The sequence below is a fragment of the Ptychodera flava genome, chromosome 18 (assembly GCF_041260155.1).
Source record: "Ptychodera flava strain L36383 chromosome 18, AS_Pfla_20210202, whole genome shotgun sequence".
NCBI classification, from domain to species: domain Eukaryota; kingdom Metazoa; phylum Hemichordata; class Enteropneusta; family Ptychoderidae; genus Ptychodera; species Ptychodera flava.
This window is the reverse complement of record NC_091945.1, coordinates 10618695-10646629: the sequence shown is the minus strand read 5'-3', so window position 1 is coordinate 10646629 and position 27935 is coordinate 10618695. Positions and strand designations below refer to the sequence as shown.

The 27935-nt window shown below is 37.6% G+C and overlaps 1 protein-coding gene across 1 annotated transcript; it reads left to right on the top strand.

Moving 5' to 3' along the window:
- LOC139117791 (NXPE family member 3-like) lies at window positions 1-27922 on the top strand. Its single transcript, XM_070681044.1, has 4 exons — window positions 1-296; window positions 835-1380; window positions 1826-1878; window positions 27097-27922. The coding sequence occupies exons 1-4, from the start codon at window positions 127-129 to the stop codon at window positions 27837-27839; spliced, it is 1512 nt and encodes a 503-aa protein (XP_070537145.1). The 5' UTR covers window positions 1-126; the 3' UTR covers window positions 27840-27922.
- The last annotated feature ends 13 nt before the right edge of the window (window positions 27923-27935 follow it).

Below are 27935 nucleotides of genomic sequence, written 5' to 3'. Positions count from 1 at the left end.
CGTCAACATTTTCGTGCATATCAGCAAAACGAAGCACCTAAGCACGTCGGCATAAGCAATTTAGATCATTATAAGCATTCCCATGACGGTAAGGGGCATGTGGTTCCACTTCGACCGCATGATGTCATGTTCCCATACAACACTTTCAACCATTTTGACTTGGGATGGATTGGAATTGTCGAGGAGTTTGAATGGTCTTACAAACATTTACAGCGAGAAAGTATGTCTCCTCAAAGTTACAAACCTCTGATGGCTGGCCCGGATGCAGTTAGTCCGACTTCAGTTTCAAAATCTAAGTAAGTCACCATCCTTGGTATATACCAGTATGATAATTCTTCAAGTAGATTTATGTCAAACATTGAGAGATATTCTGTAAAATAGAAATGTTTGTCGATTCCATAATCTTTGATTGGCATTACTTAGATCTTTTGCAAAATAATTGTGGCCATGCTTCGTCGACGTATTAATTTAGCAAAACGTCAAAAGTAAAGCAGGTATGGAATAATGCAAGTAAATGGCCATATAGCGAATGTACCTTTTTTATTTCAATTTAAAACTTACGATTCGTGATTCAACTTGATCATCAATACATATGACTAGATACCATATGCAATCTTAGAGTACATGTCTTTCTCTTTGCACGTTTTTATTATTCCCTGTAATATATCTATTTCTCTCTTCATATGTATATGTCTCTCCTCTGTTGCTCTACAATCCGTCTCTTCTCCCACGCCCTTGCCCTCTGTCTCTCTTTCTGTCTCTGACTGTCTGTCTGTCTGTCTGTCTGTCTGTCTGTCTGTCTGTCTGTCTGTCCACCTTTCTTCTCTCTTCAAGGTTTTATCTGCAAGACGACAAATCGACATTTAGCAGAGGTGATTTTATACACATAATCATAGAAACAAGTGACGAATATGGGAACCGACGTCTTAGGGGTGGCGACTTTATAACCGGGACAATGTTTAATGCACGGATGCAAACAAGCACTGCTGGAAGAACTGTCGATTATGGTAACGGGACATACAGCATGTACTTTTACGCAGGTTGGAAAGGACAGGCCTCTATAACTGTTTCCTTGTCTTTTACAAGAGAAGCTATCCTATTTTATGATCTGATGAAATACAGAGACGGGCGGGTTGTATGGTTGGGAACCTTCATGAAGGGAAATGTTATCGAATGGAGTAACTGTACATTAATTAGTGAAGGAATATGGAAGAATAGCTGCTCTTTTATAAATACGTGGGCTCTTGGTGAGACAATATTCCTTTGTAACAAGCCAGCATCTTTGCCGTGCAGTGCCTTGACTAATATTACTCACCGTGTTGGCCAAATGTTCGACCGGGCAGAGCAAGAAGTTCAGGACAGGAAATATTTGTTTGAAGGGTAAGTAAATACATGTTGCCATTGGTAGAAGCATGGACAGAACGCAACGTGAAGATTTAGTCAACAAAAGACAAAAGAGATATATATATATATGAGACATATTAATAGAATGAAAGAAAATAATTGTATTAGTAATCTCGGTTTCATGAAATACAACTACGCTTTCTAATATAAATTTTCTTTCAAAAAATTTCACATGTGATTACCAATTTACCTAATCCAACGGAATTCAGTGAAATAGGAGAAGTATTGTCACTGACAGAGTTAGCATTTTGCACTCTTTGGTACTCAGATAATGATGTTTAAAAAAATACCTAATTTACACTCAACTTGCCTGATCTTTTATAAGGCCACCTATGAAAATATAGCAAAATGACCTCACTTCGAAATATGTCATCATCTCACATGCGATAATACAACTGTATGATAATTGTCTTTTTTGCAGCAAATTCAGAAAAGCCATGTTTTCAGCAAGCCCAATCAAAGTGAATATACAAGGTAATTAATGTAATGTAAGCTTATACCAATATCGTTCATTTTTAGCTTACGTGTTAACAAATGCGAGCTGGTGTCGCAGCGATGTCTGTCTGTCTGTATCTGTGTGTCTGAATGTCTGTGTTGTACATTGATTGTTTCAGAATGACAAGAACTGATTAGTTTTTGGTGGTCGTGACTTGCATATGTCATGCTAATTTGAATAATTAATGATTTTAGAAAAAAATCCCAGACGTACAATGAGAAGGGCTGCACAGAATTGTATGCGGTTTTCTTCAAATGTTGATCATACAGGGATTTATCAGCCATGAAAGACGTAGAGGTGTGACGTGAAAGTTAATTGCTAATTTGCATATGTGACGAACTTTCCTCATAAGCGATATATATATTGATTGACTCAATCAAAATTGACGAAACTTGGTATGTATATTGTGTTATGTAGGTCATTTTCACACACTCATCATGACCTGAGTTCAATTAGTCTAGAATATTCTCAAGGTCATTGCCCTTAATGACATCACAACCTTTAATTCAATTAGTCATGTTTGGAATGTTCTGGAAAGTTAATTAGTTGTGTAAGAGAGATAATTTTAGAACAGTAATTAGCATGTCAATAAAAGTTCTAGATTGTTCTTATATGCCTTTATGTAAGCACATGGGTATAAAAGGACGTGCACAGCTTCCAGCCAGACTTTTGGGGATCGTGTCTCTTGTGTGTTACTAAACTCCAGCAGTAGTCATTCTCAAGACTTTTCAAGACCTTCACTGCAAACGCTGGATTTACTCTGTGGACTTTGTGCAACTTCAAGCCTGCAAGCCAAAGGACTGTTCATTCATCCGACTGACTGTTACAACTCTGAGACTGGAGCTTTGCCATCCCAGCTGAGATAAGTAGTCTGTACACTTTTAAAGCTTGTACTCTATCCCTGACTTAGCAATTAGTTTTATTTTCGTAATAAATTTTGTTTAAAGGGAAACTGCTGAGTTTACCCTTTTGTTCGTTTTCTCTGCACGTAACAAAATTGGGGGCTTGTCCGGGATACGAATATTTTTAGCCGTTCGACAACATTTTGCCTGCCTTTTTCAAAAATACTGTATACTGTGAACTCAGCGAAATTCAATCATGGCGGAATTCAAGCCAGACGAATTTATGAATGACCTTGATCAGGACGCATTTGATTCCCTCAAAAAGACAACCTCATTGCAATGGCCGATTTTCTTAAAGTAGAAGTCAAAAGATCTATGCGCAAGAGGGAAATACAGTACCATATTGCAAAACATTTAGTTGATTTAGGACAATTTGAGGAATCCACCCTTAAAGATTATGAGCCCGAGTCTACCTCTGAACTCAGAAAATTAGAATTAGAAATGCAGACAAATTTGGAGATCAAGAAACTAGAATTACAAATGAGAGAGAAAGAATTACAAATGGAAAAAGAAAAAATACAAATGCAGTTAGAAATGGAAGAAAGACAAAGGGAGAAAGAGAGGAAAAAGAAAAGGAAAGAGAATTAGCAGAACACCAACTGCAGTTAGAAATGAGACGTTTAGAGCTTGGAAAGTCAGGAAAATTCTTCCCTTCAGACAATTTTGACATCCTTAAGCATTTCAGGTTAGTTCCCCCTTTCCAAGAAAAGGATGTTGACAAAAAAATTCTCCATTTCAAGAAAATTGCTCTGAGTTTGAATTGGCCTAAGGATGCCTGGTCTATGCTTTTGCAAAGCGCTTTGGTGGGTAGAGCCAGAGAAATTTACATTCAGTTGTCAGTAGAGCAGGCTTCAAATTATTATTCTGTGAAGGAATTAATTCTCAAGGGCTATGAGTTTGTGCCTGAAGCTTACAGTCAGAAATTTAGGGATTGCGAGAAGGTGAAGGATCAAACTTATGTTGAATTCGCTCAGACAAAAGAACAACTGTTCGACCGTTGGTGTTCTTCGGAAAAGGTCAGTCAGAATTATGACAAATTACGACAACTTGTTTTGATTGAGGAATTTAAGAGGTGCTTTCGGAGTGACATCAAGACGTTTATCAATGAACAAAAGGAGGTTTGGCCGATGATTATTCATTGACCCACAAATAATCATTTGTCAGCAAACCATCCCAGTCCTTTTCCAACAGAAACAATGCAGGTAAATTTAACTCCTCCTTTTCATCCAAGAATTTCTCAAAGGAGAGTAGGAAATCAAATGACAACAGTTCACAGAGTTCAAGTAACACTCCCACATCATCAGATCCCAAGTCTCAATCTCCTTCTGACAAACAGTTCGGTACACTTTCTTGTAATTATTGTAAGAAAGACGGCCATTTAATGTCAGATTGTTTCAAATTGAAAAGAAAACGTGAAGGTCAAAGTGGTCAAAGTGGATCTAAGCCCACCAGCTTTATTTCTTCATCAACTCAATTAGAGTCTAATAATGTGTGCAACACATTTTCGGAGGTTAAACCCCTCTTATCCCCAATTAATGAGGTCAAGGTCAATTCTTCTCAAGATAGCATTATGGGTATTTTCGAACCATTTATTCATGATGGTTTTATATCACTTTCTAGTGATTTTCTTCCGCTACCCCTGTCAAAATTCTAAGAGAAACCGGGGCGTCCCAGTCTCTTTTGTTGGCAGATACCCTGCCGTTTTCTAAAAAGTCATTTTCAGGTTGTAAAGTTCTTATTAAGGGGTAGATTGCAATGACTTTATTCCTGTTCCTCTCCATAAGTCTATTTGTCTTCGGACTTTGTTTCTGGACCAGTGACTTTAGGTATTAGGCCTTTTTGGCTTTTGAAGGTATTCACCTTCTTCTTGGAAACGACCTTGCTGGGGACAAGGTCATTAATAATCCACTTGTGACTGATAATCCTCGTTAAGATCAGAATCCAGAGCCAATAGAGGAAGAAATTCCTGGCTTTTCCCTTCATGTGCTATTACTCGAGCCATGTCATAGAAAACCTCTGAGAATCAAAATACTCTCAAAAATAATGTCACATATGTTGACTTAAATGACACCTTTCTCAGTCAGGTGTTTGACACGGATCATTCCGTTATCCCTCGTGGATTTGAAACTTCCAGTAAAACTTCTGCTGACCAAAGTCAGACATTTTCTAGATCGAATCTTATTGAAGAACAATGCAATAAACCAGATATTTCTTGTTTATTTTACAGGGTTGTTGATGAGACTGAAACTTCAAATAGCCCTGTCTGTTATTATACAAAATCTGGTATTCTCATGCGTAAATGGAGACTTCCAGATGTCTTGGTTGATGACGATTGGGCTATAAAACATCAAATTGTGGTTCCAAAGTCCTATCATGCTGAAATATTGCGCCTGGCTCATGAAACCCCTGGGCTGGTCTTTTAGGAGTCAGGAAGACTTATCATAAAATTGTCAGTCACTTTTATTGGCCTAATCTCAGGCAGGATGTAGCACATTTCTGTAAAACTTGTCACACATGTCAAATGGTAGGAAAGCCAAATCAGACCATTCCAAAGGCCCCTTTACAGCCAATTCCTGCATTTCAAGAACCATTTAGTAGGATACTAATAGACTGTGTTGGGCCCCTACCAAAAACAAGATCAGGAAATGAGTACTTGTTGACAATTATGTGTACATCAACTCGGTTCCCAGAAGCCATACCACTGAGAAACATAAAGACAAAGACTATAGTGAGAGCTTTAGTCAAATTTTTCACTTTATTTGGCCTCCCTAAATGTGTCCAGTCCGATCAAGGCTCCAACTTTATGTCTGGTATTTTCAACAAGTCATGGATAAGCTAGGCATTAAACAGTATAGGTCATCCGCCTATCATCCAGAAAGTCAGGGTGCTCTTGAGCGATTTCATCAAACTTTGAAAAACATGATTAGGACCTACTGTTTTGACACAGAGAAGCAGTGGGATGAAGGAATTCATTTTCTGCTCTTTGCTGTTAGAGAGTCAATTCAAGAGTCTCTTGGTTTTAGCCCATTTGAGCTTGTATTTGGACATACAGTCCGTGGCCCACTTAAGCTCGTTAAAGAGAAATTCCTATCAGACGATGATGATTGTCTGAATATTTTACAATATGTGTCAGATTTTCGTACAAAACTCTCTAAAGCATGTGAATTAGCCAGAGAAAATCTTGAGTCATCTCAGCAGTCAATGAAAATCAAATATGATAAAAGCACCTCAAAACGGAAGTTTGAACCAGGTCAAAAAGTTCTTGTTCTTCTTCCGGTTCCTGGCAAACAACTCCATGCTCGTTACTTTGGGCCATATCTAATTGATAAGAAATTGAGTGATTTAAATTACATCGATCATAGTAACACCTGACAGGCGAAAACAAAAACAACTATGTCACATAAATATGCTTAAGCCATATTTGGATAGGGATAATCCTACTATAACTCAACCTGTCAGTACAGTCAGTTCTGACCATTATGAAGATAGTGATACTGAAACTGACTTGAGTAAAGATACTCTAAATTCAAAGCTGGGCTCGGTCAAGCTTCAGAACTCAGAAATCCTGGAGAAGCTGGAGTCTACAAAGTTGGCTCACTCCAGCCAGAACTACAACAACAGGTGAAAGAACTGCTCCATGCTTCAACGAAGACAAAATGTTGTACCGTATAAGAATCATGGCAACCATTTACGTTCCAAGAAATGAAACTTGCCATCACTAGACAAGCAAAAACAAGAACGATTTTACTTCCCATGTTTAGTAATAGCCAAGCTTTTACATTGTATAACATGTTGTTGTAACTTTGCCACAAGTTTATGGATACGAACTTTTTGTTGACTAGTGACAATATCTGACCTGCGTAAGTTAACAAATGACTTTATGAGAACTTTGAAATCTGAGCAGTAATCTTTACATTTTTCTATCATATTTTTAGAGCCTTTAATGTCTTCTAAAAACTCAAGCAAATTAGACGGCTTGATTTGCAGCTTTGCGTGAAATTCTGATACGTCAGAAATTTTGGACGCAACAGACTCATTGTCATGATCAGAAATTTTGCTGAGAACATCAAACGAGTTTGATGTTTTCACTCCTGACCAAGTAAACTGACTTTGAGAAACTTTTCTTGGAGACTGAGACTGAGAAGAAAAAAAGAGGTCCTGAGACTCATTTATATTGACATCTGAAAAATGAGTCTCAGGAAACTCACGCGACTGATATTGAACAAGTGAAGATGATGACGATGAAGGGGGTCAAATGAAAAAAAACGGGAGTTGAGGGGAGCTGAGAGAACGAAGGCGAAGCAGGGGTTCGTACCCTGTCTTCATCGGCATGGACGTTTGCAGCAGAGTTAACACCCTTTTCTTTCTCTTGATCGTCAGTGAATTGACTGTTTTTACAGGTGAGAGGTCTTTGATCTACAGAATTTTCATCAACAGATGTGACTTTGTGAGGGGACTCTGATTGTGCCTCATTGTTTTCAACAAAGCGAGTTGACGTTGAGACGTTAATCGAAGTTGAGGTGTTAATTTCCTGAGTCTCATCCACACAAGTATGATCTTTCTTAACATTTCAGTGTCATTATCGTTGTTTTCTGACGATCTATAATCATGATAGTTAGGACAACGTTTACGGATATGACCTTTTAATCCACAATGAAAACAACGCAGTTCATCGACAAATACGTAAACGGAATAAAACGATCATCACATATTTGATATTAATTACACCACTGATGTTCTCATTGTGTAGCAAAACATGAACTTGTCGTCTAAACGACTTTACATGCTTCAGCGAAGCGTTTTTACAACCAAGAGGGATTGGTTTTATATGTCCAACAACTTTACCAAGTTTCCATAAATATTCCTCCAAAACTTCATCAGGAATGAAAGGAGGAACAATTGACAGAATTAATTTCGAAGCCGGTTTCACCATGTGTTCCACATCGACTAATTCATCAAACAAAGCGAAGTTTGATTCAACAATGCTTTCAACATTACCGAGTGCTGCTACGAACACAACAACGGACTTATTCATTCTAGATGCAGCAATAACATTTTCACTTCTGACTTTCTTTGCAATCTCTTCAACATAGCTTTCAACGGAAAAACCTTGAATATTAGTACACCTGACAGCATGCTTGCGTGTAAGATTTCGAAATGGCTTGTCCTCCCGGGCGGCCATATTGCCGACCACGGGTTAACAAATGGAAAAAAAATAAAACCAAAGAAAATCCACCTAGTCGAAGATGAAACAGGACCGGAAGCAAGACCCAAAAGAACTAAACACTACTCACAACGCAAACTGATGACAATTGACGAAGGATGGCACTTCTCACTGGTAGAAAATCAAAACAATCAGGGGCCCTTCTTCTGTACGTCTATCAAATTTGGCGGAAGAAGATTTGATTTTTCAAATGAACGTTTATTACTAAAATTAAACTCCTGTTCAGAAAAGTACATATCAAAACAAAGAAGAAGAAGAATTGATTTGATGCACTAGGTGTTAATATTAGGTGCCCTGGAACAGCCAATCAGAATTAAATACATCAAGTTCGATACATGTATTGACAAAGTGTAGACTTGCCTCTTTGTAGAATGTATGGCACAAAGAATGAGACAGTCTCATACAGTAGTAGGCTTGTGCAGAAAGAGTATGAGTGGAGGCATGGCAATGTTGCCAGGTATGTTCATTGGCAGTTCCGTGGAAAGCTTGTGTTAAGGGAGCAACATCTATTGAGGGTAAACACCATCTGTTACATTGAATCAACATTTCGATGGAATTCCAAAATCAAATATTTTGCAAACACATGCACTCGTAACCACTCTAGTCTAATCAAGTACATTAATATCAATTATCAAGTGTCTATAGATAGACAGATTTTGCTAGGTTTTTATCGGAAAAAAATTATTCATATTATTATTATTATTATTATTATTATTATTATTATTATTACAAGTTTAGGGTTATAAGTATTATATAGAAATCTAATAACAGTTCATTGAAGCTGTGTGGGAATTCTGAAAAGAGGTGTTGTATATTTTATTTTGTCAATAGGGGTGACTTCCAATTGTTTTACGTGCAGCGCAGAATTATGCATCATACTTTCGGAGAGAGGGGGATATCATTAAGCCAAGGGGTAATTAAATGCTTGTCGGAAAAGTGACACCAAGCAGTTTACGCGATACCAGCAGGCCTAGACTTTTAACTTTTGTGCGAAGTTTACGGATACACGTTCAATCGGTTCAATTTAATTTTGTTTTTAGTTTTCTTCTATCAAAGTCACGACTATGAAAAGATTTCCAATATAAATTAAAAATCTCTCTCTCTCTCTGCAGTGAAATTGATATGCTGCGACCACCGAACGAATATTTTCCATACAGTAGGGGTAATATTAAAAGTTCATTTTATAAATCTAACTTAATTGCTTAAGTTAGGTCTCAGAACCCCCCACCCCCAACCCCAACTCTAATAACTGACCTAAAATTGAAAAACATCTCAGACACGTATCCTGTAAGTTAATTCTTTCATAAACGTACCAATGTACAATGGATTCATTCTGATGTATAATTTAAAACTTATTCAGACTTACTTCGTAAGCATCATATTGGCATTGCAGAATAAACATTTTTCTGCATTTCGCATGTTTCGCCCTGGCAGTGTAGTCTGGCAGAAACCCTGCGATTCGCGTTCTTCTCTGTCGGAACACGCGCGCGCCCTTCAGAGACGCGACGCGATTCCCAGAGCATGCGCAATTGAGAGTGCGTGGCGTGACAGTAGAACGTCTCCGATCTCGCGCTATCGTGTCGTTGTGACCTTTAAAAATGATGGAATGTTGACAGAAACTGGAATTACTGCAGAGAATACTTTTCAGGATATCACATGTGAGTGTCTAAGGTACCAAGTAGGACGTTTAGGAAATCCTTTCAGAAGTTCACGCCGCCTGTGGCCATTTTGTGGAGTATAAGCTTATAAGCTTACGTAACTCAGAAGCGTATGTCTACTGACAGTACTGTACATATTGCCGGAACATATGCGATAGAATTTTGCATTTCACGTCGTTCAATCATTCAGATGGAAATGCCGCCCTTCTCCAAACTTTGAAAAAAACAGGGTGACAGACTTTGGAATGCTAACTCTGTATAACAATGACGTAATTTAATGAGAAGATATTTGTATTCGAGCACGGCTACACTACAGTTTTTGATTCGAGAACTCTCATCATGGACCGTGGTTGTATTCAACAATCGAGAGGGTGAGTCGAACTTTTTCCTATGTCCATGTAGCACTTGTGCAAAAATATGCGAATCCACAGGCCTTTGGCGAATCAATAAATGCGTTTTTCACCAAGCTGAAAGGTTGAAAGATGCGTCCGTCACTTTGGGACGAGCTAGATAAATGCAGTCAAACCAAGCTGGGCACAGAAATTTGCCATAATATGACTTTGTTCTGGAAATTACAAAGACAACCAGCCGTGCGGTGGAACTTTGCAACAAAGTTTCAATATCTGAACTCAGTGGCATACTTGAATGACAGACACAGGAAACAATGGCCAATAAAAACGCATTCTCGTCGCATTTTGATAATAATGTATCAATCACAATGACACAGAAATTATGCCTCCTCCCGCCAGAAGGGCCATGGCCTATTTTAGCCCTGCTACACTGTCTTAGTGCTGAAAAGGCCATGTTGTTGTCAGGTCGTCATGGCGACTTTTAAAATTTGCATACAACTCTGAGGGTTAAACGGGTTGTTAATAGGTCACAAAACTTTTGAGTCCCACTGTCGTCCATTATACCTGTTTCCTTGTGTGCAAGTATACACATCAAAAGACTAGAAAATTCACTTCATAGGCAGAATCTTGTAAAATAGCCTTTTCTTCTCTGGTTAACGAAAAAAATAATTATTAATTAATTATTAATATTATAAATTATAATTAATTAATTTGAGATACTAGTAGAATTAATTTTAGCACATAAAATTAATTTGAAGGCATAAACATAATTCGATGCATAATGAGTTAGTACTGTACTATATAACACTTATTTGGGATGACTGCATGAAACAAAATTAAAAATACTTCAAAAATTATTTCTGGTCTATATAAATTAATTCCAACACACTAAAATTAACGAAAAACATAATTTTGACCAGAATGGCCCCAATGTACATTATGTTTACTATTCATCCAAGAATGAAGGCAAAGAAATTACAATTATTTTATTATAGAACAAATTTCTAAGTTGTTACTTAGACATCCATAAAATAAATAAAAAACAGTGAATTATGTTTTAGCATAGACCCTCTCGAGGGTCTATGGTTTTAAATAAAAAAACTGTGGTTACCAAAATTTTTTACCAAGGCAACATAAAACAAAAATTAACATGGAGTTCATGCTGTGATAAATACTCTTAGGAGAGCATTTGCATAGTAACTGGGATTACTTTTAATGGAATTTGGAAAAAAATGAAATTTTAAAATGCAAATAGGTTACTATGGAAACACAGGGCAGTAAAAATGGATATCATATTTTGTCTTTCTAACCCAAAATAACCCTTTGGTATAATATTTCTGTTGATTACTGGATTTTTACACTGGATATTTGGTCTTTCTAACCCAAAATATCCCTTTGATATTACACATTCTATTGATTACTGGATTTTAGGTGAAATCTTTAAAAAACTGGTAATTGTTACTCCTGAATGGTTGCCATGGAAACATCTCACTTACAATGAGAGTGATATTTTTGGTGTGCTAACCAGACAAACCCTTATGATCAAATTTTTACATCAATCAATCGTTCTTTAATAGGAATTAGGGAAAAAGTAACATTTTCAATCCCAAAATAGTTACCATGGCAACTCGAAACATTAAAATAAGTCTGGTTTTTGTGTTCTCTGACCCGAACTCCCCCACTGGATAATTTTCATATCAATCAAAGTAACTTTTCATGGGATATTAGAAAAACTGAAATTTTCAACCCCTAAAATGGTTACCATGGAAACATGGGGCAGTAAAATCGATATCATATTTGGTCTTTTCGACCCAAAATACCCTTATGGTGAAATTTTCACGGAAATTGAACCTATTATTATTCGCGTTATTATTTCGCGTTATTATTTCTATATAATACTTATATTAATTAGACTTTATTTAAACTCGATAGACTGTTGAGCCGAAGGCTCTTCTCACACAGTGTCGAGATGCAAGAAATATACAATATGTACATTAAAGAATATAAAAAAAAAACAGAACAGAGAAAAACAAAACATTAAGACAGCAAGAAACAGACGACAAAATATAAAAAAACGCCAAAAATGGCTTAAAAATTACATTTTGCCCAAAAGATGAGACTTACATTTCGTTTTAAAAGAGTGAAGAGTAGAGCAAAATTTGACATCTGCTGGTAAACTATTCCATATTTTGACACCGCTATACGTAAAACTCCTCTTAAAAATTTGAGTTCTGTGTCTTGGAATATATAATTCATTTCTGTCTACAGATCTTGTACTACGACTGTGGACGTTCTGGACGCTTCTAAAAACATTCAAATAATTAGGAGCCAAATTATTTTTTGACTTTGTACATCAAGACTGATTCATTAAAAACAATCCTTTCTCTAAATGGTAACCAGTTTAAAACGTCGAATAAATTACGACTAGGAGTGCTAAAATCTGAGTCTAAAAGTACTCTTGCTACAGCTTTGTGTAATCTTTCAACACGAAGTAAAAGTTTGTTGGAACAATGACCCCATATGTTAGAACAATAGTCAAAATGGGGTAAAATAAAACAATTATAAAATATCATCTTAGCTCTCTGGGTTGAAAAGGGACGAATACGTTTCAGATGCAGCAATTTAAAGGCTACCTTACTACAAACTGAATTTACTTGCTTTTCCCAATTTAGGGTGTCGTCAATGGTTACACCCAAAAATTTTTCATGGTTATACAATCGAGCTGATCATTGCCACACATAACATTGATGTGATTTTTCGTTCTGGCTTTTTTCTGCGTTGTACCAATGACAATAACCTTAGTTTTCTGTGAATTAACACACATGCTATTTTGATCGCACCAGCGTGTGATCAGATTCATATCTCTGCTCAGCTTGGTTTCAATTTCGTTAATTTTGGACTGATCACCTGAGCTGCTGTGTCATCAGCATACATATACATATCAGAATTTTCAGAAGCCAGAGGGAGGTCATTTATAAAAAGTAGGAACAACAGGGGCCCTAAAATAGATCCCTGCGGTACACTGTACTGACAGGAAGAGAATCACTCAGGGTTCCATTAAAGGACACCAACTGAGTTCTGTTTGCGAGGTATGAAGTGAGAAAGCCCATTGTCTGCTCTGAACAACCATAAAGTCTGAGTTTCTTAAGTAAAGTACCATGATGAACTAGGTCAAAGGCTTTTCTAAAATAAACGAGTAAAACACCTACTAGATTTCCACTATCGATTGCCTGGTACCATGAGTTGGTAATGTTAGTCAAAGCTGTTTGACAAGAGTGGAACGTACGAAAACCGGATTGTTTATCTGACAGTAAATTTTGAAATGAAAGAAATTTGTAAAAATGACTATGTACATGTCTTTCTAACAATATTGACAGAACAGGAAGGACTGAAATAGGTCTGTAGTTTGAGATGTTATCTTTGATACCCTTTTTGAACAGAGGAGTTACTTTAGCGGACTTCCATTGACTGAGTGTTTTAGCAATGGTATATTGAATTTTGCATCATCTGGAAGGTGTTTTGTTATAAAATTTGTCAATTTGTTGAGGTCATCGCTGTTGTTTGCTTGTTTTATGTATTCTGAAGCTACATTTGTGAAATGTATATGATTCATAGTTTCCTCATAGAAGCAATATACAGTGAATCAACATTTCAGTGAAATTTAAAATTCAGATTTCTTGTACCATATGCACTTGTAACCACCCTATACTTTGCAGGTAGACATGTCAATTTTTAAACATCTATATCTTGGAAAAAATCAATAGTTTCTTCATATACTCCACCATGTATAGAAAATCAATATTTTTATGGAAACCCAAAATCAAATTTCAGTACAAACATTTTCTTTTTACCTTCTACTTGAAGCAAAGCAAATTTACATAAATTATTATACATAATATATAAATGTACAGATATAGCTTGTATTTTAGGGGGAAATTGTTAACAGTTTGCCCGATAGATTACGATGTATATGATTTGATATTTTTGGATGAAGTACTGTACCGACCACATCTTGGCCTTCTTATAGTAGCAATTGTGGTGCACAAAATGATGACCCTCCCCAAAAGGCATGCATGAAAATTCATGACCCTTCAAAAATGCTCGGGACAGAAATAGCAACCTATCCCAAAAAACACTGGCCCTACCCCTGGTAATATCTGTACGGTCCTTAAAGCCGAAATAGAATATTCCCAAAGGGTTTTCTCGGGCACTAGCTAAGACTAAATGCTATTAATGACGCGATCAATGCCCGAAAATGATCTATCGCTGTCGGCATGGTTATAATAGCTAGGTAAAGGTGTATTACCACGGAAATGGCATACGTCATTTTCATCATTTACTACTCCTGCTAAAAAAGGTGCCAATTGAAAGAAAGAAGGGTAAATTGGTCGGGAACCACTTCGGCAACAACCAAAAAAGTAATTCCATGGGCGGTCTACATGTATATGTCGTACATAGTGGTAATTAGAACCACAAAATATTATCAATGGCGCACAAAATGATGACCCTCCCAAAAGGCATGCATGAAAATTCATGACCCTTCAAAAATGCCTATATAAAAATATACTTATTCTATGTAGTGACTCATTTAAAGTTATAGTAATCGCTAAAATACTTTTAAATACATGAATGGGTATAAATGAATGGGTAAATCACAGTATTTGCTGATATTTAACATTTCAAGCAGCATAAAATCTTAGCTTGGAACAGAACTAATAAGGTTAGTTGATTGAGTTGTTTCAGACATTCATTGCCTATATAGGGATGCTTTTTAGTTGATAAGTACAACTTCGAGGTCATAGTAATAGCTATTTTTAAACCATTTAAGTTAGATATAAAATTAAAGATTAAGTTTTTTTCACTGGGCAAAATGCTTGATGTACAACAATATATACATCTATGCTGATTCTGTACATTTGCCAAATACGTCAAGTATACTCGTACGTATACTATTAACTAAAATGTACACTAAGTGTGCAAAGATTTGCATAACGTATACAATGCGCCATTCTGATTTGGCAAGAGCTCATTCCACCGATGCTAAAATACTGTTTTAGCAGTGCTAAAACGGCCCCCTAAATCAGCATTTTCGAAAATTGCCCAGTCAGTGCATTTAAGGGGGAGACCCACATTCGCAGACTCTTTTCTTTAACCTGATTTTTCACCATTAAAATGAATCTTTAACCCGACATGTAGTGTATGTTAGGTACCTCGACAATTGAAGACTATAAAAATTGTAAGAATATTTCAAAACCTATTTGCGTGTGTTTGTTTTGTTCAAAAAATGTGTGTTTTTGAGTTTTTCACATAAAAAAGTGTAAGTACGAGAGGGTGATGGCCATCTTGAGCCGTTAACTGCAATCGATAGCAGGGTAAGGTGTGTAAAAAACTGTGTCTTGGATTTTTGATACTCAGCTTTGTTTTGCACAATTAGCCTTGAAAGTGAGAAGTAGTGGATTCTGAATAAATTAACGGCTTTTGTCCACGTTTGTCACGATATATTTTGTTTCTGGAACATTATCGGAATTCTGAGACATGGTCTTGTAGACATAGTCACTAACTATAATCTGTGCAAAGATGAGGCTAATCCGTCTACGTGGCGCCAAGTTACACTCTCCAGAAGTTGCGATAAATTGCCAAAACGGAACGGAGAGTAAATCGCAGAAAGTCAGCTAAAATTCCGATTCGCTCACATTTTCGGTGGAAATTCCCAGCCCATAATGAAGTATAGGACTTTTTACACAATTGTCTGAATTTGTGGTATGAATGAAATGATACATGACGTGAAAATTGGAAGAAAATGAACACTGAAAAGGGCCAGTTCGCGGCGTAAGCGTTAAGCTTTATTTACACAACTGTCATTCCGAGCTAAATCTGGGGATAATCTTCTTGCTAAATACAAACTAGCGTATTAACTGTGCACTGTAGTGTACCAGTTAAAATTTGATTATCAAGCGAAGAAATGGCTGGCTGCGTATATACTTCGTAAAAATTATGTGATTTTGCATGCCAAGTCCGATGACATTGTGTTTTCCTCTCTTTTGGTTGCGCAATCGTCACCGCGTTTTCAGCTTCCTGCCCGAAGAGAGACACGTGACAATGAATTTACAATGTGGTACATACCGACAAAGACGAAGTTCATTCAGACGCCGTGTTGCGTACGTTAGCTTTTACGTTCCGTACTGCATGTTGAAGTACGACCACAGTCCGCCTTGAACATGGCATGGAGCTAAAAACGGACAGCTACATGAACGCGGTTTCCGACTTCAGAAGCACCAGTGCCGGGCTAACTTTGTGTTGTGCCAGGTTAGAACCCATCGTTAGGCTAAACTAAATATAACACCTGACAATATCTGGTATCTAAAACGATTTCCTAATAGTAAGATAAAAAGTTGGCGAAAAACTGAAATAAATCGATTCTGACACGAAACTTGAACAATTCTAAAAGCGACTTGTTTTGGCTTCGCGAGTACCATGGAGGCGAGTACCTAAAACAGATGTGAATCTGTGACCACGCTGATATTAAACTGAATGCGTCATTCTAAAATCGCGACGGTCGAATTTTGAACAAGTAATGAAATGCGTGAACTTCAGTCAAACAGTTGAATATCGCGTTTGCTGATATGTGGAAACGAGCATTCGTCGTTCTCCGGTGGCGACTGTCCGTTGAAGTACAGTATAATAACGACGATAGACAGACCAGCAGCACGCTGTTTTTCAGCGTGATTGAGTTTATCCTCACGAAAAAGAAGTTGCTGATTCGGAAAAATCACGTCATCGTTGTTTAATTTTTTTCAAGTTCATGGAAATTATTCTATTATTTTCAACTTTAAAATTTGCCGCATAAGTTTATAATTACCTAATAACAATTCAATCGCAATGATTTTAAAGCTATAACGACATGAATTTGTGCTGTGAAATATCGCATACTTTTCAATTGAGATTTATTTCGATCCTGGACTTCGACTCACTTCATGAGCAGTCCGCCAATAAAAGTTCAGTTGATCGAGACAAATTATGTCTGCTGTATGATTAGCTCCGGTACAGATTGAAAAACAAATGCTAGGTCAACATTGTGTTTACATTGTAAATCACGGCATCATTCTAATGTAATATAGCAAAACTGTACGTGCGTTATGGAGTCCGCATCACATTCCCTCTGTGCCCGCATAGAATTTACAAAACAATAAGCTCACGTTTCCAAACCGGGCAGAGCAGACACCGGCGCGATTTTCTCGTTATAAAATTTCGAACTATCGGCATATTTCTAATTTCTACTGAGAGGAATGTTGCTCGCCCAACTGTCGAAACAAAAAGACGTCGCAACCATTTTCACAAAAAAATATAGAAAACTTGTGGTGACGTACAGGAACGTAATCTTCATTGCATGCTTTACGTGTAAACCGTAACGTAAGCGGGGCCGGTAACAGTTTTGGTTGCCGGATTTCACTGGGCATTTGCAGACGTAAAAAATCATCTGACATTTTTATCATCAGTCGCAATTAGTTCGGAGCGGGATCAATTTTGAATGTCGGACTTCATTAGGTGCAGACAAACATGTAAACTGTTATCAGAAAAAGACGTAATTTTTGGATTTTCGAGGTAGGTCTAGTTTGATTTTGGTGGCGTCAGTTTGAATGTCAGACTAAAATAAGATACTTTGCATTGAGTCCACGTCATTTGCGGACACAAATGTACGTTTTGGTTTTTGGCGGCGATTAATTTTGAATGCTGGACTTTATTTGGCAAACATGTAAAGACAAAGACCTACTATTTGTATTTTCGGCCGCTATTTTTTTTATACAGGAACAGTTTTATTAAATACGTGTCATAGGAAAACGGGGTAAAAATAACTTAAACTACAACAAGCAGCCTCTCTGTTGTGCGCAAGATGTATCTCAAGTTTTTGTTCGAAGCTCAGTTTAGTCATAGACCCTCGAGAAAAACGGGACAGGCAACTTGTTGAATGACTAAGCGTTCTGCGTTACAGTCCTCGCTTGCGACCATTTCCGGTTTACACCTTTTCAACGCATCGGAAACTTGAGTTTTATGCCTAACTGTAACTCTGACAATTTTAACTGTTCTCTCGTTCCCGGCAATATGCTGGATATTTCGCTTTTGAGGACCATGCTTTCGCAATCGACGGCTACCTTCAGCATGTTCAATAGCCGCGACATACTTCCTGCCGGCAGCTGGGAAGAAGACTGACGCATGCGCACTCCTCTGGACGGAATTAACGTAACTACTTACGCTCTTGAGATAGCCTTGACTAATCTGGAAACCGTTAAGACATTAGAAAAACACGGCACGCGAACTGGCCTACAATGTTCATTTTTGTTAAAATCTAACTCATTTCCGAATATGTTATAGTTTCAAACTTTCGTCCACTCAAAGGCCATATTAGACAGATTCAAAATTTACCATAAAACAAAAAAATGACCAAGGAAGGTGGGTCTACCCCTTAAACGTATCGATCTAAACTTCATCCGAAACAGTCGGCTTTTCTTTCAAAGACCGAAGTCCGAATTTCGAGACACGTATAAAAGTATGGATCTGTAACTCACCTCTTGGTGAAAATAGGTTTGGGTCGATGACGAAAGACACCTCTGAAGCAGCCTATTCGGGCTTGATGTACACAAATCAATGCATTACGGCAACGGCGCACCGTGCACTTTTGCTTGATTCAGAGGGAGTCGAGATGCGACACACAGCTTTTTAAAACGAAGCTAGTATCGTTCATACACAAATGAATTGACACTTCTTCACCGTAACGGTATGTCAGAATTCTTTGGGCTGTAACAGATGAGGATGTTCTAACGATGTAGACCAAGAAGTTCAAAATGATGGGATTATTCCTGGTGACTGCGACGACAGTTGACATACAGTATTACAAATGCAACTAGCAGTGTCAGCGTCTCTCGTTGAATCGGGCAGCACAGTTGATCACAGTTGCTGCCATCTCAAGTCTGGATTATTTCAAAGCTTCTTGTTTACTGGTACAATAACGTCCAAATTATCCATCATTCAGATAAGCGCAAGTAACCTCACTGCACCAAGACTGAACGTCGCGATGGTCGACGGATCGGTACAAAATGAGACAAATCTAGTTTTAGTATGCCAAAACAGCCACGGCTATTGTTCTTATGTAAATTTACGAAAAAATTGTTATTTCTTCTTGTGAATTGAACACTTGACCAATTTTAGCTCACGTGTTCATACGTGGACTAATTTAATAGCGATGTCTGTCTGTCTGTCCGTGAGTGTGTGTGTGTCTGCCTTCCTGTCTGTCTGTTTAAACGATAACTCAAAAACGCCTGAACTGATTCAAGTCAGATCTGGTACACAGGTACCCTATGCTACTTGCGAGAACTGATTAGATATTGGTTAATGTGGCTGGCATATTGATAAATTTATGCAAGATTTTTTTTTTCGTACAGTTGTTTCCCTATGGAGACAGTAATGACAGTGTAGACATATATCAAGAAATACTGCACAAAATTTCAAGAAACTTTACACAGATGACAATCTTAGAACATTATGATAATACTGTGAGTGTCATGTCAATTTTCTGCCCTTTTGCATATATAATGAACTTGTTATTAGTGACATAACTCTGAAATTCCTGCACCAAACTTGTTGATGCGAGCAACAAATATTGATCTAATATATATCAAATTATACGTACGTTAATAAATAGCTCATTTGCATATTTTATGAAGTTTCATAATTAGCCATATAACTCCGATATAAATGCACCAAATTTGATGAATTCTGCTGCAGATAGTGATCGGACCGATATTTACCTGTGGTGTGAAGCAATTAGTTGTGTCAAGTTAATTAAGAGTTCATTTGAATATATAATGAACTTGGTAATTACGTAATATATAACTCATTTGACGAGGATTTATTGTGTTGTATCCATCTGACGAGGATTTATTGTATTATGTTTTTAATATTCCTGTCAATAAACCCAATTCATACCAATATAATCGACACCCGTGTGAGGCGTGTAATAAGAACAATCAGATATCTCTTATATCATTATATGTAGCCGGTTTCATCAACTTTCGCACAGTACTCTCAGAGTTAAATAACTAATTACAACATTTTATTTAATATGTAAATGAGCTAATTATTAAGTTGGCATACCCGATGCTTTTCAGTTCAATTTAATATTTTATCAGATCAATATCGTGTTTTTGGTGTGGATAGAGTGGTTGAGTCCAAAAACATTACACGTTTACACATTACGCGCTCTTCGTCGACAGTGAGCTAGGCGTGGTGCAGTGGTGAGCACAAAGATCAGCCACGTCGTTGCATTGTGTATTGCTAATTAAAATAATTTATACGGTTTAATGACACGTACTTTCTGGTTGGCTCCGTTCATCCAGTGCTGGAAACCAGCGATAGATCCGCAAATCTCTACATAATCAACCACAGCCTCTAAACGGGTGGCGCTAAGCCGTTGCCGTAAAGAGGCACGTTGTTTATTACGATTTATCGTGCCTGCACGAAATTAAACACTACTTCAGAGCTTTAGACACCCTGCAAGGTCACGAGACACACCCTTTACAGGAATGGCACTACCATATGTCTGTTTCCACGCACTCCTTATAGCTCCAGGACCTTTACAGTAAGAACTTTACAAACCAAGCATGGACTCACATAGCCACAATAATGCTACTTCCACTGGCGTTGGAGGGCTAGCGCCTACTACTATTGTTAGGGGCTTTGGGCGGAAATCGTCTCATAACCAGTCAACATCGGAATAAAGTTGTTGACCTTGACCCCTAACACTTGTGTCTGTCTGTATGTTGTCAGTATAGGCATCATTTAAGTGAACAATAATACTTGTTTTATTGTCGTTTAAATGGGCCGGTTTCGAGGCTGTAAGTTGGACGGTCTCGGGACGAGGCCACCTAATAGTTAATCAGAACTGGCTTCGACCTCAGTTCCTCACCCTCCCTCCCTACCCTACTAGCTCGCAAATTGAATTTTTCCTTTTTCTCTTTCTTTTCTGCATTGTCGTCTTTAGAATATGTATCTTATTACGCCTAGAGTGGCTGATTCCGGCTCATAGCCAGTCAACATTGGAATAAAGTTGTTTACCTTGACCCCAAACACTTGCGTCTGTCTGTATGTTGACAGTATAGGCATCATTTAAATATTGATGTACAGCCTAATAACACAAATTCATTAAATATGCATATGACCTAGCAATTAGAATAGCGTGTTCATAAAATGTTGAACATAATAAGCCTTAGGTATTATTAATAAATAGCAGAGGTCTGTCATAATTTATACACTCAATATTGATATATCCTAAATTAATCAAATATACAAATAAGCTAATAATTAGAATGTAGTGCTGGTTAAAACTTGTTAGAAAATTAGTTGACATACCTATATTCAAGTAATGGAAGAGGTCTGGTCAAAATCGTTGAACTCAGAAGTGATGCAGGGCCAAATTACAGAAACTCATTACATATGCAAATAAGATGCCAACAAGAATCTCTTGTTCATAAAATTTAAAACACAAGTAGACCTATGTTTGATCAATACATGGCAGAGATCCAGTCAAAATCGATAGTCTCAGCATTGACATAAAGCCTAATTACACATATCTATCAAATATATGAATAAGTTAATATGAAACGTATATCATAAATCGACCAAAGTCAAAACAAGGTTGAGGATAAGTTCCTATTAGAATGCCCCACTTACAGAGACCTCCGTCTTATATATATTCGAAATAAATATTCTACCCACCCAAATCAATGTAAATTTAACAACTTGCCACAGTCTTCAAATGATGTAATTTTGGTTAAACTCTCCGTATTTTTTATGAGGCATGTAATTCAAGAAAACAATGTCTTTCTGAACAGTGATTTTCTGTACTGCAGTGCGTACTTCATACCGCTTCAAAATTGTACATGATTCCGGAGGCCTATAAATGCAATAAATACACGAGAGTCGCCTCTTGTTCTACTACTGCCACTACCTAAGTATGATCAACGCATGGCTCTCATGATAATTGGTACACTCAGTATTGATAGACAGGCAAATCATAGAAGTTCATTAAATATGCAAATAAGCTTATATCTGTGAGATTACATCAATTATTCGGCATGGTACTGAACAGTTTTAGTGCCTGCACAGTTACATCAAGTTTGGTTAGTAATTCTATAGATGGCAATGTAGCATAAGGCACAAATTAATCAATTATGCAAATGACACTTAATTATGTAGACCACCTCCCCTAATTTTAGATTGGGACTTAAACAAAATCTTTATATGGATGGACGGAAGAAGAACGGACACATTCAAACGGACAGAAATTGTGACAACTTTGAACGCTGATTAGGTCTCCAACCCAAGCTGTCAAAAAATAGGGGCGTACACAACGATTTTTGGATTTTCGAGGTCATTCCTCCGACCCTCACATAGTGACAACTTCCTTGCTGCAATTTTGCCTCCGTATGTACATCCCTGCGGCTTGTTTGGGCAGGATATTTGCCTAGAATACTGCTTTCACTATCACCATAAAATATTGAAAGACTGTGTTCAATAGCCTGTCTCCAAAATCCAAAGGACTGCAAACCAATTCAATCCAAGTTGGTCGAAATAGATATGACAGCATAAGCAGTACTCACGGGTTAGATATGGCTAGATGTTACTGATGCTGATCCTATCAACGGCCCGAGCTGGTATAGCGCATGCATTCAATCCCATTATGCGTTCGTTAAACCCTCTAAGCCAGTAGAGAAAATTGTCACACAGTTGGGTCTGGTTTCGTTAGATAAAATGCATCAGGAATTAAAAACATGATAAAAGTTAATGCATTTATCAACAATTACTCGAACAACAGATCAGTGCTGAGGAAGTTAGAAGGTTCTACAACTTCATACCGAAATATAAATAAAATTTCATTAGACTAGAAGGAAATGTAGTATCATTGCATATCAATCAACATGACCTATAGGCCTATGTTATTTTACATAATTTTTTTAAGTAACTTAGCGATTATTTGCAACATAATGATAAATAGCCCCTAAAGTTGTAGTCATGACGCGACCACCCCATTACAACTTACACCCGTGTTAGGCCTTCTAAATCGGGTTTACTGGGGTCTGAAGTTAATGCAATACACAAACAATACAATCAAAGGTTACATAATCCATGTACACATTCAGCCATGGACAAACACTGATTTTGCAGCTGCTGAGACTAAGTACCACTGCAAAATATTCATGGGCAGAAATATTTTTGTGTTTTATTTGGAAGTAAATGAAGTAAGTACATCAAAGTCTCAGAGTATCTACTTCTCAGAGAATGCCTCTCGCTTGAAAGGGTGCAAATTAAATCGTCTCCACAACTAAATATTGTGAATGCCTATTTTTGAGTTATAACACATAAATATTCTCTGAGACACACAAGAAAATTGTCAAGAAAAGGGGCAATTTTCAAATTGACTCAAAAGTTTTTACAATCATGTTAGTTAAAGGGCACACTGATACAACAGACCACTTAACATACTGGCCATTGTGTGGATTTTGTATTTACTACTTAACTGGGAAATAAATTTGTTATGTAGATTGGATATTTTATTATTTTCTCAGGAATAGACTGATAAATTCCAAGAATTTCCCCCTAAAATATTAAAGTTTCCTTCAAAATATGAAAGAATTCCCAGGCCTAAAACAGATTTGCATACTTGATTCGCTTACTTAATGTAGACATTGTTGATGAGGACATTAAATTCTCAGTCTTATCAGGAAGTCAGTGTTTGCTTCCCCTGAGCTGTAATGCTTAGAGTATACACAGGAAGGGCTTGAGTGCTGATAAAAAAGTGGGGTTTGCTGTCTCTGTTTTTTAATGGGGTGGTTGCGACATGGTAATATAATAATAGTAATAATAATAATAATAATAACAAGGCAGTATTGCTGAAGGCAATGAGTACTTGGGCCGTGATAGAGTGATTTTGAGGACAATATATACTACTATTCAAATATGGTCTTAAAATTTCCTCCTGTCAATTAGGCATTTGATTAACTGGTTATTAAACGAAGCAATGGCATGACAACGGCAACATATGTCTAGCAACTTTTGTGGAGTTTGAGGCAGGGGTTCTTTATTTATAGTGGAAATTGCTTAAACTCCTTAAATATTCAAATAACAGCAAATTTCTTTTGTTCTCGATGGTAGATGTCTAATATTTAGATGGGCATATTTAGATTTCTACCCTATAGTTATCCCTATATACCAAAAATCGGACATCCAGCTCTATTGGCTTGCTCAGAATTAGATATGCGCATAATTAATGACGTACAATATATGGCGTCATAAGGTGTCCCATCATACCAAATATGAAAGGTTTAGCACTTGTGGTTACTGAGTTATGGACAATAATGTATATTTGAGGTCAAAGGTCACCAAGGTCACATGATATTTTGTCAAAATGTCTGAGATATCTGCGTGAACCGATGGACTCACTGATGGACTCATGGACGGATATGACCCAATCTATAAGCCCCCTGGACTTTATCCGTGGGGACAAAAAACTGTGTCACTGCATCCTTTAGGCAATATGAATACGATGAGAAACTATATTTTTATTTTTCTTGGCCTTATACATGGGAGTCTATGGAGAACTGCCTTATACGTGGGAGTCTATGGAGGTGTAAAATAAAAAGTCCTCTAACACGGCCAAATTCGATCGCATTGTGAAACAAATCGACGTGCATCTGTATGGGGTTGGGTACTATTCTTTTGCAAAGTTTGAAAGAAATTGACCAGGGCATGTCTGAGATATCTGCGTGAACGGAAGGACGGACGGACTGACATGACCAAACCTATAACTCTCCCAGGACTTCGTCCGTGGGCACTAAAAACAACGCAACAGTTATTACAGCTACATTCCGTGGGCACTAAAAACAACGCAACAGTTATTACAGCTACACCGGCGGTAGGTTCATATCCAGAGCCCCGTACGGTCTGCCGCCGTCGCTTGAAAACAATCTCATAAACCTGGCCATATGGGCAACTGTGTATGGGCAGCTGCATGCTTGACTTCCCGGAGAAGGCGAGCTGTCACGTTCAAGCTCAGGATTATTTGTCGATCAAATTTCAGTAAATTTACCTTACCTAGATGAAATTTTGTCTATAGGCTGAAATTTCGCCGAAGTTTGACAAAATTGCATCGATTTTTCAGGTTCATATCCGACATTTTTGAGTTTTGAGTGCAGACAGAAATAAGTTTTGAGGCAACATGGCTGCGACCCCATGTTGACCCCTAGCGCTGCGTAAGATGCTATGTGCTACAGCTAACACACAGCATTGTAACGCAGGGCTAGCGAGAGAGTTGCCGACATCGACGATTATTTACGAGAAGTGAATAAAAGACTGCCATTTTTGGAAGCGATCGAGTAGCTGAGGTAGGCTGGGATACGACTTGGGCCCAAGAACGCTGAATCTCGGCAGTAATTTGGCATTTTACGTCAAGTCCCAAAATGGATTTGAAGTCATCGACCCTACGTACGGGTCTTTGCAGGGCTGTGGTGAGCGAGGCGATTAGCTGTAGCGGAACACACAGCATCGTACGCAGGGCTAGTTGACCCCAAGTGAAAATGTGTTCGCCATCAAATCTTCCTATATTTTTTTTAGAATTTTCGACAAAATCATTGCTTCTTAAATCTTTTGTAAAATATAAAATACGAAAAATAAAAATGCGATGTGCCATGTCTCCAGATTTCTAAAATATCGTTCGTTGACCGTTCGACGGAATACTCATTTCGCAAACTTGTGACGCAGTTGAAATTCAATACTGACCGCCAAATAATCTTAATGAGACGAGATCATTCTAGACATCCTCCAAATTATCCAACCATTCGCGTTAGAGTTCAGCTCGCTTATTGGCAATCGTTTCTTGTGCCTGTCATTCAAGTACGTCAGTTCAGATATGGAAACTTTGTTGCAAAGTTCCACCGCACGGCCGGTCATCTCCAGAACAAAGTCATACCATGGCAAATTTCTATGCCCAGCTGGTTTTGACTGCATTTATCTAGCTCGTCCCAAAGTGACGGACGCATCTTTCAACCATACAGCTGGGTGAAAAACGCATTTATTGATTCGCCAAAGGCCTGTGGACTCGCTTATTTTTGCACAAGTGCTACATGGACATAGGAAAAAGTTGTTGAATACTCACTGTTTCAGTGAATCCGCCATGATGAGAGTTCTCAAATAAAAAAAATGTTGCCGAGCTCGAATACAAATGTCTTCTCATTAAATTACTTCATTGTTATACAAGAGTTAGCATTCCAAAGTCTGTCACCCTGATTTTTTCAAAGTTTGGAGAAGGCCGGCATTTCCATCTGAATGATTGAACGATGTGAAACGCAAAATTCCATCGCATATTATCTGGCAATATACTGTATACCGTCGCTCCAGGTACGTATAAGCTTATACTCCATAAAATGGCCACAGTCGGCGTGAACTTTCTGAAAGGATTTCCTAAGCGACCTACTTGTTACCTTAGGGACTCACTTGTGATGTCCTGAAAAGTATTATCTGCAGTAATTCCAGTTTCTGTCAATATGCAAAGCTCAACGACAAGATTATAGCACGAGACGTAGTGTACAGATTACACATTCACGCGCAGGTATGCGCATGCTCATATTGGCAGACTACACTTGAAAACGAGTGCGCATGCGTGAACGTATATTTGCAGCAAATACACTGGCATAGACTCTCCACAGTCGCTGTGCCTTGTTTTGTGCACGCCCACGACTGCCACGATGGGCCTGCATTCGAACACCTCTTTTTCAGAATTCCCACAGCTTCAATGAACTGTTATTAGACATCTATATAATACTTATAGCCCCTAAAATTGTAATAATAATAATAATAATAATAATAATAATAATAGTGTTTAACAACACAATTTTCAAATTTTTGAAGATTTTTTGACAGAAAACGTTTTGCATTGTCTATTTGTAAAATATTATACAGAGATATAGTCAAGTTCTATGTAAACTGAATCTTTTTCTTTGCTCATGGTCTACAGATTCTAACAAACAAGTAGATGTGCCTACCTGCGGACCAGATCTTCCCATGCCATTGTCAAGCGGATACTGGAAAAGCTATCATACCTTTGTGCCATTAGTTTGTCGAAGTCAGGAGTGGACTCCCGAACAGAGGTTTAAGTGTGCATCAGACAAATTGTTTTTCTTTATCGGAGATTCTACTATTATGCAGTTTACAAAAGAGGTTTTTGGAAAACTGGATATCATTGGTGGCCGAGTAAACTTCCAAAAACATTTTTTAGCATTAAGAATGGGAGGTGGTGCCCGAAGTGTCACAAATATCATGTTTGGAAGTGATTTCATTGACAGGATAAATAGCTCCGTGTGTGTATCACAGATAACTGTTGTCGCTTTTAATTTTAGCTTCCATTACGGATTATGGTCAGTAAGGGCGTACCTTAGCATCGTAAACCAATTCAAATTATCTCTTCTTAGATTATTCGAGCGATGTCCTGATACCATAGCTATCTTGAAGTTAGCACATCCTCGGGATAACACTGACGTACCCCAGAATGTACATAGTGGAAATTACCTCTACTATGACATGAATAGGATGCTGCGAAGGGTTTTAGGAGGAATCGGTGTTCACTTTCTCGATGTGTGGGACATGGTCCTTGCTCATCCTGATGATAATGAAGTCCACGTCAAAAGTCATATTATAATTCAGCAGGCAGATATGATGCTCTCCTATGTGTGCCCTCGAATGGTAAAAAGTAATTCATGATGACTGTGATGTGTCTTCAAAGGTATGCTCAGCTAAACTAGCTATATATATATATATATATATATATATATATATATATATATATATATGTGTGTG